Raw genomic sequence first — 13,461 nt, forward strand, 5'->3', positions numbered from 1 at the left:
ACTGATCTAATTCTTTTTGGAAGCCAGTTAGACTTTGGCTTCACCACATCCCCTGGCAATGAGTTCCACAAGTTAACTGTGCGTTGTGAAGAAGTACTTCCTTCTGTTTGTATTAAACCTGCTTCCTGTTCATTTCAGCTCTACAATTCACGGCGGTGCCCTGCAGACAAGCCCTAAGAGACCAGGAGGAGGCCTAATGTGAGCGGAGGGGAATTATCCTATATCTGCCACTGCGGCCTTCTTACACCCGCCTCTGCTGCATCTGGAACTGGCCCTCGCTGAGAAGGGACACGGGGCTAGCTGGAGCCAGTCAGGCACGCCCATGGGCCTGGACTGGAAACTGGCAGCGCGTTTCTAGGGCGAGCGGCTCACGCCCAGGCCTGGGCTCCCCACGGACGGCGGGGTGTTCAGAACACAGCCTGGGGCAGTGGGATTAACCTGCAGGGTGCAAGAACTGTCTGTCACACCGAGGCTAACCTGCCCAGGCCGCGTGCTACGGGGTTAGACACAGGTTAGCTACTGCGGCTCTCCAAGGTCACGCTCTGACACAAGCTGGTCTCCCTGAGGGCAGGCAGGGCTGGGGTGCAGGGTGGGGGACCAGTGAGCCCCACGTAACAGAAATGCCGCTGGCACCCCCTGCAGGACTGACTGGGACGAGGAAAGGGATTTGTTCCCTGAGCTCCCTCTGCTCCAGGGGCATTGGCACTGCCCGGGCAGTGCCCTCTGGGCTGGTGGGGGGAAGGAGGAGCAGTGAGGCCTGACCGGCCAATTGGGAATCCATCACTAGGGACTCCTGTATTGTGCTTGTATGAGGGGTGCTGCAGCCCCCTCCCCCTCCTCGCCATGCAGCTCCCCCGGGTTTGGCCGTGGCGGTCACCAGCAGAGCCGTGCCGCGGCGGAACCCACTGGGCAGAGCTCTGGGGGCCCCATGGCCTGGCTCAGGCTCTCCGGGTCTCTAAGGCGGGGGCGCCCCAGGCTGGCTTCCCTTTGCCAGCGGTGAGTTGGCTGCTGCTGCCCCCAACAGACCCCACAGAGCCACCCTCTCGTATCCCCCGGTAAGGCCCCCCCACCCCCTACGGCAGCCCGTGACCAGGCTGACACAGCACCTTGCTACAGATGGAGGAGAGCCCTGCGCTCCGCTCACTAGGCAACACTCCTCTATGAGCAGCACAGCTCCTGGGGGCTTGGGCTCTTTGGGGCCTGCAGGGCAGGCCTGGGGGGTCTTGGCCGCTGTGATTGCAGCAGTGTTTTGAGGGGACAAGTGGTGAGGGACGGAGCAGTGAACTGGGAATCAGCCTGGCCCATGGCTTGCTGCTGCCCCAGCCCTGCATGCATAGCGCCTGGCTCTGAATACCCACAGCCTGGCGCCCACGGCCCTCAGAGAGCTGACAAGCCCTTAGGCTCCTGCCATCAGAGCCCCTTCCCTCCCAGCCCCTGCCCTCTTCAGAATCTGCAGGAGAATTCTCTCCTCCGCCCCCAGCACAACTTTCCGGCTCCTCCTGGCTGAGAGCCCCACCACTGCTCACCCCCTCCACAGTCCAGCTCGCACCGAATCCCCCGCAGCCCCACTGCTCCGGGGACACCACCCCGTTGGGGCCGAACGCATGCAAGCATCCCTTTCAATAGAGACCGCCCTCCGGGGCCCCCAGCCTGCTGCCACGGGCTTCCACAGAGCACAACCAGGCCCCCAGTGGCCAGTGAGCCTGGGACTGGCTGTCGCTCCAGCAGAGGTGCGGGGTGAGGATGGGCATTAAAGGCTGAATAGTCCAAGTCCAGGACAAAGTCTTTGGAAGCCAAGCGGCTGAGTGGAGAAAGGGGCAAGGCGATGGGGCTGTGCTCAGATTTCCAACAGCCCTTTCTGTGCAGTGAAAGCCACCCGGGCCCCACCTCCTCGGGCAGCCTCCAGGAGCCGCTCCCAGCAGGGAGTGGCATGTGGGAGGGAGGGGGCTATTTTCTATATTTTTCTTTTCTTGTCATAACACTGTCTCGAGCATGCAAACCTACAAAGCTTTCTCACGGTGCCGGCGCACAGCGCTGCTCCCCTGGCAAGACGGCCCCCAAAATAACCAGAACACAGAAAAAATAATAATTTTTAAAAAATGAAAGAGCTAATTGGTCAAACCGGACTTGTCACCAGAACAACGTCTCACGGTCACAGCTTCTCAGCACCAGGAAAGAACAAACAAACACCTTCCGAATAAAACAAAGCATGCAGCTAACCGAATGCCAGCGGGCAAGCGCCCACCCTGGCACCCACAGCGGGCGGCCTCGGCCCACCACTCCTAGCGTCTCCCAACATCAGCAGACGGGGGCATGGGAACGCAGATGGCGGCACACGGGATAATGGCAGTGCTCGGTCGAGAACGATAGCAACACGGCGTCACCAGAACGAGAGTCTAACCCAAACCGAACGGGGAGGAAAGCAGACGGATTGGGCCACGTTTGGCTACACACAGAACTGTCACATCTGGGAGTCCGGCGAGAGAGAGGACGATCGGGTCAAACTAAAAAGGTGGAAGTTCAGCTACACGGCACAACCGGAACAGAACCGTTCTTGCTGGATTTCGGGTTTGGCCTGGAGAGGCGAGTCAGGGGACGAGCCCCACTCCACTGCCTTCTCGGCCTGGCAGTTGGGTTTAGACGGCATTATGGGCGCCTTTATCCCACAGTTGCTTGCTACTTCGGTAGGGAAAAAAACATAACAGGGCTTTTTGTTTTTTTGCTTCTGCAAACCCACTCCTGCCAAAAGCCTGCCCCGAGCGCCGCGGGCTGTGTGAGCACAATCCTGAGGTAATCTTTTCTTCTTTGTGCAAACCCCGAAGGATGGGCTGTTCGCCGAGGGGGGGCAGGCTGTACAAGGGGCAGGGAGGGGGGCTGGGAGTCGGTGGATCGTTGTGCCCTTGTACCCACGGTAAATCCTGAGGTTAGCTGGGGTTCTCCTCGGGCCTCATTCCAGCATGGCGTCCAGCTGGTCGGCCAGGTCGTCGAACATGCTGCCGATGTCGTCCAGAATGCTGACTGTGCTCTTTGCTTCTGCGGCAGAGCTGCGGGTGCAGAGAGCGTCTGTTAGCATCAGTGGGGGTGGGCTGCGCCCCACAGGACCCGTGGCTGATGTGGGTCTCGCCCGGAGGGCAGTGGGCACGTGGGGGCGGGAGGGGTGTCACACTGAGCAGTGGAGTAACTTTCCACCCAAGCTGCAGGGAGGGGACCCAGTCCCTCAGAGCCCAGCAAGCCCCTCCACCCCCAAAGCCCCTGACAAAGTAACTTCCCTCCTGTCCCCCCCATCTGTACAGTTCTATTCCCCAAACACTCCTCATCCTGCCCAGGGCGCCCCTCAAGCCTGTGTCCCACCCCAACTCTCCTCTGTAAGGCCCCCTTCAAGCCTGGATCTCCCCAAGAACCCCCCAGTACTGCCCCCCCATGCCTGTGTCCCTCTTCCAGCTCCCCTTGGGTCCCCCTTGGAACTGAGCCTCCTTCCGGGGGGGACGAGGAGCTGGAGCTGCAAGGCAGAGCAGGGCTCTGTCCCCCCTCCTAGCTGTGGGGCAGTTGGGGGTCTCACCAGCTCCACGAGGAGGGGGCCATGGAGCAGCCCCCAGAAGCATTGTCCTTCAAAAGCTGAAAGGGGGGTAACCTGGGGAGGGGGGCAGGAGTTTGTATCTATTAGCGCATACGTCCTTAAAGAACCTGGAACTGACCCCAGGAGTCTTGCCAGCTTGTCGGCATGGGAGCTTTTCCAGTGATACCAGCAGAACTCTACCGGTACAGCTAAACCCCGACGGTTATCCTGGGATAACCCTAACCCTTGTCGACACTAGAAACACTGCAGCTGTGCCGCTACCCTCGATGGGAGGGTCCGCCTTCCCGAGAGGCCGTAGCTAGGTCAACCTAGCGCTGTCTTCACAAGGACTTGGATTTTTCCATCCCCCCCACCCACCCCCAGTGACGCTGCTTGGCCGATCCTAAGAGTAGGTTTTCTCAGCTTAATTTAAATTAGGGGTCGGCAACATTTTGGCACGCGGCTCGCCAGGGTAAGCACCCAGGCGGGTCGGGACAGTTTATTTACCTCCTGATGCGGCAGGTTCGGCCGATCGCGGCCCCCCACTCACTGCGGTTCGCTGTCCCGGGCCAATGGGGGCAGCAAGAAGTGGCGCGGGCGAGGAATGTGCTGGCCGCAGCTTCCCACCACCCCCATTGGCCCGGGACGGCGAACCGCGGCGAGTGGGGGCTGCGATCGGCCGAACCTGACGCGTCAGCAGGTAAATAAAACTGGCCCGTCCCGTCAGGGTGCTTACCCTGGCGAGCCGCGTGCCGAACGTTGCCGACCCCTGGTTTAAATCATTTCCCGAGCAACATAAGCTAAACTGGAAATAGGGCCTCTTGCACCAGAATAAGAGCATCCACACAGGGAGTTATAACTGCAGGGCTCTGAATTCACACCCCACCTTATTCCGCTATCACTTCCCTAGGTGCACATGCCCTGCGTCTCATCATTCCTTCACAGCCTCGCAATCAGCTGAGTGTGCATCCCCATCCCCTCTGGGAGCAGGGCCACGTAGAAGATAACAGCCTTCTACTGCTACCGGTTATTTGTTAGTTTACATGGCCGAGCCCTGCTGACGACCCACATGGAGGGTCAAGACGGTTTAAAAAAACTAGGGAATTACCTAAAAACCCCTCCTTTACAAGCACGTGAAGGGCTGCACAGCTAAGCACTGACGGTACCTGAATTAAGGTTGTCTGCGCTAAGCGCCGTCACACTGAGCTCTGTAGAAGGGAGCCTCTGCCCTAAGGAACGTAGAAAGACTGACCCAGCAGCAACCAGACTCACCGGGAGACCCGCAGGAATGGGGACAGCTGAGCCTTGTCTACACTAGGTGAGAAGGGACTTTTTCCAATGGAGCTAGCCTGGCTCAGCAAACAGCCCCCACCTGACACCGACAGGGAGTACCGTATCCCTGAAGCATGAGGAGCAACAGCCCTTGCACCCACAGACTCTTTCCTAATTGCCCTGCTGGACTCTCGACCTGGACACTGTCCAGCAGCAGTGAGTCCCAAAGGTCGGTGCCCCTCACAACCAGGGCACAGCCCCGTGCGCACACGCATGAGGGAGCAGGATCCTTACTCTGCTGCCTGCCCGTCTTCCTGCTTGATCTTCTCCTCCACGGCCTGCAGGGCAGCTGCCAGCGAGGCGCTGGTCTCCTCCAGCTTCTGGTGTGCCATCTCGGGGCTGGCGCTCTCCGTCGAGGGCCCGGCGATGGAGGAACGCGGCGGCTTGACGGGCACCTGCTGGGGCTGCCCACCGGGCGACAAGGGCTTGGCGGGGCTCGAGCAGAGCGAAGGCGGTGTGCTTGAAGGCTTGATCGTGGTGGTGAGCTGCTTGGCAGGGGATGGGGTGGGCGTGGAGCCCGCGCTCACTGACTGGATGGCGGCGTGGGGCTTGGGGGGCTTGGGTGCCGTCGGGGGTGGTGGGGGCTTGGGCGACACCGGGGGTGGGGTGCCGTGGACTCGCTTCACCTCTGCAGGAGAGACGAAAGGAGAGGGGCTGTGAGGGTCATAGCCATTGCTGTTAACATGGGGAGGCTGGGATCGGGTGGGGGGGTCACCTCTGCCCTGGGTGAGAGGGGCTGGGATCGGGTGGGGGGGGTCACCTCTGCCCTGGGTGAGAGGGGCTGGGATCGGGGGGGGGGGTCACCCCTGCCCTGGGTAAGAGGGGCTGGGATGGGGGGGGTCACCCCTGCCCTGGGTAAGAGGGGCTGGGATCGGGGGCGGGGAGGTCGCCCCTGCTCTGGGTGAGAGGGTCTGGCTGTGGGGGGGTCACCTCTGCCCTGGGTGAGAGGGGCTGGGATTGGGGGGGGGGAAGGTCGCCCCTGCTCTGGGTGAGAGGGGCTGGGTGTGGGGGGGGGTCACCCCTGTCCTGTGTGAGAGGGGCTGGGATCAGGGGTCACCCCTGCCCTGTGGAGGGGGCACACTAATGGGAACCAGCATCAGGCCTTTGGGAGGCTTCCCCACAGTCAGCAACAGAGCCACCCTGACTCAGCTGGCGGGGGGGGGCAGGCCCCGGGGCCCCACACCTCCAGGAGACGGGCGCTGGGGATCCCAGGGGGAGCCAGGAGAGAACGGGACACCCCCAAACAGCACTAGGCCAGCCTCCAAGCTCAGCGCAACGCGTGCCCTGGGGAAGCTCTTCCCCGCGGGCCTGGATGAGCACAGGGTCGGGGAGCCGCCCGCCCTGAAGATCACGCTGCCAGGCAGGGGTACGGCCCAGAGGGGCTCCCGCTACGCCCAGGGCCGTGGTGCACAAGGCAGTTGGCCGGGCAGGGACCTGGGGCCCTACAGCTGGAATGACTTCCAGGCCCCATTACAGACAGCGCTGGGCCTGTAACGCCCACGGGCACCCTGATGGGTAGGTTGTAAACCCGGCAAGTGGCCTCTCGAAAGGCTCCCAGAGAGCACTCCTCCCACGCCGGGGGGAAGGGAATGTCAAACCACCCCCTAGCTGGGGGGAGTTCATTCCATAGAGCCCTAAACCCTGATCGGCAAAGCCTGTTCCCCGGCGCTGGAGGGTTAGCAGCAGAGCGTTAAAACCCACCCGCCAGTGGAGGCTCACCGCACGCATCCACCCAGCCTTTAAACACTTCCCCGGCTCCAGCCCACACCGGGCCCTGGGCAAGGATTATTTCGCTGGGCTGTCGCCCAATGGGCCCTGGCGTTCTGCCTGCAGAACAGCTGCGTTAGGAAGAGGCAGAATCCACGACCCGCAGCCATGGACACCAGGGCTGCAGAACTAGTTCTGTTAGCTCTCCTCCCTGGACGCCGGTCGATCCGCCTGTAACCCAGCGTGGGGCTCGTCCCCTCTGCCCACTAGTTAGTGCCACCAGCTCGCAGGACCAGGCCACAGAGCAGTGGTGGGCAACCCCATTAGCCGGGAAGGGCAAACCGCAGACACTGGGAGCTGCGGGCGGCCGTGGGAATGTCTGGTGGCCCGCCAGCAGATTACCTTGATGGGCCACAGGTTGCCCCCCCACACACTGCCATAGAAGCTTGTACTCCTAGCTCCAGAGCTCCTACAGTCGGTCCCCATACGTGCCACTCTAGGACTTTGTCGGGGACTCCAGTGAATGTGCCGCTCCCCTCCCACGAGCGTGAGGAATTATGGGGCCTGGCCAATTGCTGGGACAAGCCTCCTAACGCCGCACAGCATTCCAGCGGCTGTTCCAGAGGGGTCTGTTCACTGCCCACTCACCCAATGGGGCGATGTGCAGCAGCTGCTGGCCACGACCCGGGACCCGGCACAGCTGCGCAGGATGGGGTGTGGGGGAGGCAGTGCATCCAATGGAGGCTGGCTGGAGGCAGGATGCACGTGAGACTGCCAGCTCTCTGGGGCAGGACTGTCTTTTGTTCTGTCTGTACAGCACCTGGTGCCACGGGGCCCTGGGCCACGAGAGGGCTCCTCGGTGCTACCACAATCCAAGCCATAAACAACAGCGGGCAAAGCTGGAATGGACCTGATCTCTCACTGTTCTGCCCCAGCTGAAGGGGTCCCACTCCGCCCCGCGGTGCTCCTGGCACATCCCTGTGGGGCAGCGCTCACCAAGCACAGGCTCACGCTACAGAGGGAGGCCCAGAGAGGCTCTGCCGGGCAGCAGGAGGGCAGGCGGGGGCAGAGACGACGTCCTGTCCCAGCTGCCAGCCGCCGTGAGAAAAGGCTTCCCTCAGCGCCAGCCATGAGGATCGCCCCTCGTCAAGCCGTGCGGAGGGAGCCCGGCCTGGTGCTGGGAGAACTGCCGGAGATGGAGATGGGCTGCAGAGCTACAGGCCGCAGGCAAAGGGGATTAAACCCAAAACGCCCTCAGCAGACGCTTGGCTGGCACGGAGCCTCCCGTCCCCCCGCAGTGAGCACGAGGCAGGGCCCTGCGGCTGCACCAGCCGGCGTTTGCCTGAGCGCTCTCCCAGGCAAGAGCGACCCGACTCTGACCCCGCTTAGCTTGTGGGCTCTCAGGAGCAGAGCTCAGGGACCAGAGCCCGCTTCCCTTCAGACTCCTGCCAGCTCCCTCGGCAGGACACCACCTACCTGGGCTGCCGGGGCTGGGGATCGGTGCCTTTTTGGAAGTGGGTGTGGGCGGCCCAGGGACCTTCTGTGCTTGTGGGGTTAACACGGGCTTGGGAGAGACCGGCGGCTTGAAGGGCTTTTTGGGCTCCCCGCCCACAGCCTGCGGCACATGCTCCAGCCTGTCCCGCCTGTCGCCTGCGGCAGGGCCCTGCGGGGGTGTCTCCGCACCGCTCATCTCAGACGCCGGCCTCCGCTTGACGGTGCCGGTGCCGTTCTGGTAGACGGAGAGGGGGGCCGGCTCCAGCCCCTGCTCCTTGTCTTTGGACTTGGGCCGTCGCTTGACTGTGTCCGACTCGGTCAGGATGAACTTGACGCTGTCCTGCTGGCTCTGTTTGGCCCGGATCCTCCTCTTGAGTGTGGCACTGGCCTCCACCTTGGCCAGGTTCCCGTGCCGGTGAGCAGGCGACAGCCCGTCCCCTGCCTCGCCCTTGGCCAGCCCCATCTGCCGGGGCCGCTGCTTGATGGTCAGGTTCCCATCCTCGGCGAAGGGGATGTTCTCGGCCGAGCTGTTCTGGGGGGAGCCCCCGTGCTCCGCCCGCAGCCGCTCCACCGGGCCGCCGTCCTTGCCCGTGTCCGACCTGATGCTGTCGGAGCGCTCCCTGCGGGCGGCCGCGATGAGGCCGGTCACGGGGCCGCTGATGGTCCTGCGCCGGTTCACCACCTCCCCGTCCAGGCCGATGGCGTCTTTGTGCTTCACAGTGGCCAGGACAGCGGCCACGCGGGAATGCTCCGGGCTGGCCAGGTGCATGGCGCCAGCAGGGTGCAGGTAGTAGCCTTCGGGTCCCTTCCCTCCTCCTCCTGGGTGAGGCTTCTGCAGGGCCAGCGCCCGGGCGCCCCCGCCAATAGAGGACATCTCCAGCATGGCGGCGATGCTCTTCACGCTGCCCGCGCTGCCTGTGTCCACGCTGCCCCCCACGTCGCTCGCGCGCCGCTGCTCCCGGTAACTCTCCTGCCCCTCCTCATCCTCCCCGCCGGGCACGTCCCCTTCCCCCTCCTTGCTGAAGTCGTCGGCCATATTGGTGCTGGAGATGGCAGAGCTGGAGCGCTTGGGGGGCGGCGGGGGCGGCCCCTTCTTCTTGGGCCTGACGGCGAAAGACTGGCTGCGGTTGACATTCTTGTCTCCGCCCGACTGCGCCCGCACCGAATGGCTCCTGCCCACCCGCCGCTGCACGGTGGCGTAGGGCCCGGCGTCCGGCACCAGCAGCTCATCTCGCTCCTGCTCGCTGTCGGACATGGCGTAGCGGTTCAGGCTGTGCGCGCGCTTCTTCGGCCTGCCCAGCTCCTCCTCTGCCTCCCCGCTCTGCGGCGGCAGGCACAGCACGGGCACCGAGACTGGCAGGACTGGGACTCCTTGTGCCACGGGGCCCGGTGGGTGCCCGGCGAGGCTTTCGCCCTCCACGGGCTGCGGCATGACGTAGGCAAAGCCCCTGTGGGTGGGGGACTGAGGCAGGGACCGGGGCGACATGGGGCGGTCAGCCTGCTGGAGGAGCTGCGGCGTGGGCTTGACCTTGGCCGTGGCGTGGGGCACGATGAGCGTCTGGGGCGAGGACGGCCGCGGCTTGGTGGGCGTCTGCGGTGGGGTGAAGCGCCCTCCGGCCGGGGGGAATGACTGCCTGGGCTTGCCTGGCACCGGGGGCACGCTGGCTCTCTTGACGGTGTGCCCGTGCCGCATGGGCCTGACCTCCTTGGGCATGCTGGGGGGCCCCTCCTTCACCTCCTCCGTCAGGTACTCCTGGCTCTTGGACATGGCTGCGCTCGGCCCCTTGGGCCCGTCCCCCAAGAGCTCCTGGGAGCTGCTTATGTGCTTGGCCCGGCCGCTCAGGCTGTTCTCATGCACGTGCCTGGAGGAGGGACCCCGGTAGCCTGCTCCATCCCGGATATGTGCCACATGGTTCGCCTGCTTCTCCTGGCCCTCGGGTGCCTCGCCCGTGCCCGTGAGGGCCACCTGCAGTTCATTGCTCAGCTCGCTGTCCTGGAAGGTGGTCATCTTGGGAGACTGGCACTCGGCGTTCTCCTGCTGGGGGGACTCGATGGCCAGCACGTCCAGAGACTGGGGCGCTTTCTTCTTCAGGGTCCCCGACTCGTACTTGACGTACTCGGCCTTCTGGATTTCTGCCAGCTTCTTCACCGCCAGCATCAGCTTCTTCTGGTGGCCTGGAAGGGTGGGAGGACACATGGCACAAGGGGGCATTAACCAATGGGGAGTGACTCGTCCCACCAGCAAACCCACAGGGCCCGGTGCTGGCCCATGGATAGTGATGCTCATTCCTCCGGGACGGCTGTCTCGGCCCAACCCAGCCATGCCCACACCCTGAGTGAGCGCTTGTCTCCCACAGAGCATCGGGGGGGGGGGCTTGGCAGCTTAACCGGGGCTGTGTATTTTAGGGTGTTTTAACTAAAAGGAGACTGCCAGGTTAGAGACACATTGGGGGGCCCCTGACTGGTGTCAGCCGAGTTCTCTGGAGTTCCACTGGTGACATGAAAGCAGATTTGACCCAGGTGGCCCCCGATGAAGGAGTCCTTAGATCATTAAACCAGAAATGATTTCATAGGAACCTAGGGACTGCCGCAGTAGATCAGACCCACGGTCCATCTCCCCCAGTATCCTGTGTCTGGCTGGTTCAGAGCGAGGTGCAGGGACCCCCGCAGGAGTGGATGTGGGAGAACCTGCCCCCCATACTAGGTCTCATCCTGGTCTCTAACAGGCGGCGTTTGGCTAAAGCCCTGAAGCAGGAGGTTTAATGTCCCTGCCAACAGCTGAGTTAGCATTGGCTACCCCAGCTCCGGCTCTTCCTGTTCTGCACAGACATGCCCGTCCCTTCGGGGTCTCGCCCTTCCCCTTTCCAGCCCTCAGGCACAGCCCCGCTCTGCTGCAGGGAGGGGCTCTCAAGGGGCCTCAGGGAGTTAGGCACATCAGGCCTACTGATTTAGGCCTGCGCGCAGGGCCAGCTCCAGGGTTTTGGCCGCTCCAAGCAGCCAAAAAAAAAATAAAAGCAGCCGCGATCGTGATCTGCCGCGGCAATTCGGCGGGAGGTCCTTTGCTCCGAGCCGGAGTGGCCGCCCCAAGCACCTGCTTGCCAGGCCGGTGCCTGGAGCCAGCCCTGCCTGCGGGCCCAACTCCTTTAAACTCCTTTGACAATCTTTCCCTCCCAGCAGCCCGTTTCCGTCAGCACAGCGCAGGGGTTCTCCTGGAAGCCAGGCTGCCCCCTTAGGTCCTGCAACAGCTGGTTCCCACTGACCCCGACCCCGGGGCTGGATTTGAGCCAACACTTCCAGCCCTTTAACCGTTGTGTTTGTTTCCCGGCTGCGTGGGGACTATTCCTGCTGGGAATCACGGCACAGCACCCAGCGGCTAGGCAGGGGGAGATCTGGGGTGAAGCAACAACCCCCCTAACTGAAGCAACTGGTGGTTCTGGTGAGCAGGAAGGCAGCCAACCACGGGGGCCCTTGACAGGAGAATCTCTCCCAGCAGAGGGGAGGCTGATGGGTTTTCTAGCTCCCATCTGAGCTTACAGAGCCGCCATTAGCTGGCTTCTCAATCTCCGGGAGCTATACACGCCCGCTATCTCCAGGCATTGCTCCTTTACGTACTCCAAGCGCCGTTATGAACCCTGATCTCTCCTCCCCCACAAACCCACCTTGGCTGCCTTGCTCAGTTTGGTTGTTCTTGGCCTCGGCCGTCCCGTCGCCACGCGGGTGCAAAGCGTAGCGATCCGCCCAGAGCCGGCCAGGACCAGAGACTGCGCTCACTACAGACGGCATCGCTACCTTACTTCCTAAACCTAAGGTTACTTGCATGAATATGTCAAAAACCCAGAGACTGACTCAGGGACTTAACCCGCCACCAATTTCCACTAACAACCAACAGCACGTGCTCTCTGCACTGGTGGCTTTAATGTCAACTTTAATGTTAGAGAATCCACCACTTCCCTTGGGAGTTTGCTCCACTGCTTAATCTCCCTCACTGCCTTATTTCTAATGGGAATTTGCCTGGCTTCCAGCACTGGTTCTTGCTCTGCCTTTCTCTGCTAAATTGAAGGCCCTTTAGCAGCCGGTATATTGTCACTGAGCTGACGCTCTAACCAAATCACCTCTTGACCGTCCTGTTGTAAGCTAGAGATCGAGCTCTTTGAGTCTCTCGCTGCCCGCCATTCTCTCCACCCCACCAATCCGTTTTGTGGCTTTTTTCGGCCCCCTCGCCAATTGGTCAACATCCTTTTTAAATTGGGGATGCCCGACCTGGGCTCAGCATGCCAAGAACGGTCCCACCAATGCTGCACATGGGGGTAAAATCACCTCCCTGCTCCCGTGTTTCTCCAGTCAAGTGTCACACCCGCCCGTCTGGCCACGGCATCGCACTGGGAGCTCGCATGGTGTGGCTGGTGTGTTATCTAGGAGCCAGCAGTGTACGATCTGGGGCTTGTCTACATAGGGAAATTGACTCGCATTGCGATAGCGGTGTAAATACACGGCTACACAGCTCTGGGCCAAGTTCCCCTGGGTGCAACTGGGCTGACTTCAATGGGATTGTGCCCAAGCTGCACTGGGATGTCGGCCAAGTCGACAGGGTGCGTGTGGTAACCAAGATACAAGAGCATCTGTCTGTTTTCCTCCCTCTACAGCAAGGGCCCCATTCTCCAGGTCCCCTGGAGGCACAGCACACAGGCTGCAATAGCATCACCATCCCAGGTCTTCACTGGGCATTCGTGTTCCGACCGGGCACCTCTCGCTGACGCGGGCACCTGGGGCAGGGAAGGAATCAGTCACCGCATGCAGAAACGTCAGGCTGCAAAAGTAACCACAACGGGAGCGGTGAGTCCTGCATGTCACGGCAGCTGCAGGCGGCTCCTGATTCACGGCACCGGGAGCAGTGAAGTCCAGGCACCGGCTCATGGCACACAAGACCCCCAGGAGGTCGGGGGGATGCCAGAGCTAGGGAACGTCCTGACATGGCCAAGCGGGAAGGTGCTGTGAGCCCTGCAGCTGCTCTAATAGACAGCCTGGCCCTGCTTTGGACGCTGCAGGCTTTGGGTGTGAAGCAAGGTACGGCACACCAGGGGTTAACAGAGCACAGCACAGGGTGGGAGAGGCGAGGCCTAGGTGCACCCCAGGGTGCCACAGCATCCTCTGAGCCTAGCTTCTGGTATGAGAATCCCCTCCCCACCTCGGGGAGCCCTTCCATTCCAGTGCCCATGCCCAGCCCCGCATTACCCAGCTTCGTGATCCCGATCTCCTGCAGATCCTCCCACGTGATGTCCGTGATGAAGTCGATGTTCTCGTAGCCGTTCTCCACCAGGACTTTGTAGTACTGGGCCAGGCCGATCATGGAGAGCCAGAGAGCCAGGTTGGCC

The 13,461-nt window shown here is 62.3% G+C and overlaps 1 protein-coding gene across 1 annotated transcript in view; it reads right to left on the reverse strand.

The window, feature by feature from the left end:
* Positions 1-2,086: 2,086 nt before the first annotated feature.
* Positions 2,087-13,461, reverse strand: part of CASKIN1 (CASK interacting protein 1) — a 157,140-nt gene continuing 145,765 nt past the window's right edge. Inside the window, exons 18-21 of the mRNA XM_054042108.1 lie at positions 13,322-13,460; positions 8,072-10,264; positions 5,123-5,516; positions 2,087-3,044 (exon numbers count right to left, since the gene is read on the reverse strand). Coding sequence (XP_053898083.1) covers positions 2,948-3,044; positions 5,123-5,516; positions 8,072-10,264; positions 13,322-13,460 — 2,823 coding nt within the window. The 3' untranslated portion in view covers positions 2,087-2,947. The remainder of the gene's footprint in view (positions 3,045-5,122; positions 5,517-8,071; positions 10,265-13,321; position 13,461) is intronic.

This window comes from Malaclemys terrapin, chromosome 10 (assembly GCF_027887155.1).
Source record: "Malaclemys terrapin pileata isolate rMalTer1 chromosome 10, rMalTer1.hap1, whole genome shotgun sequence".
NCBI classification, from domain to species: domain Eukaryota; kingdom Metazoa; phylum Chordata; order Testudines; family Emydidae; genus Malaclemys; species Malaclemys terrapin.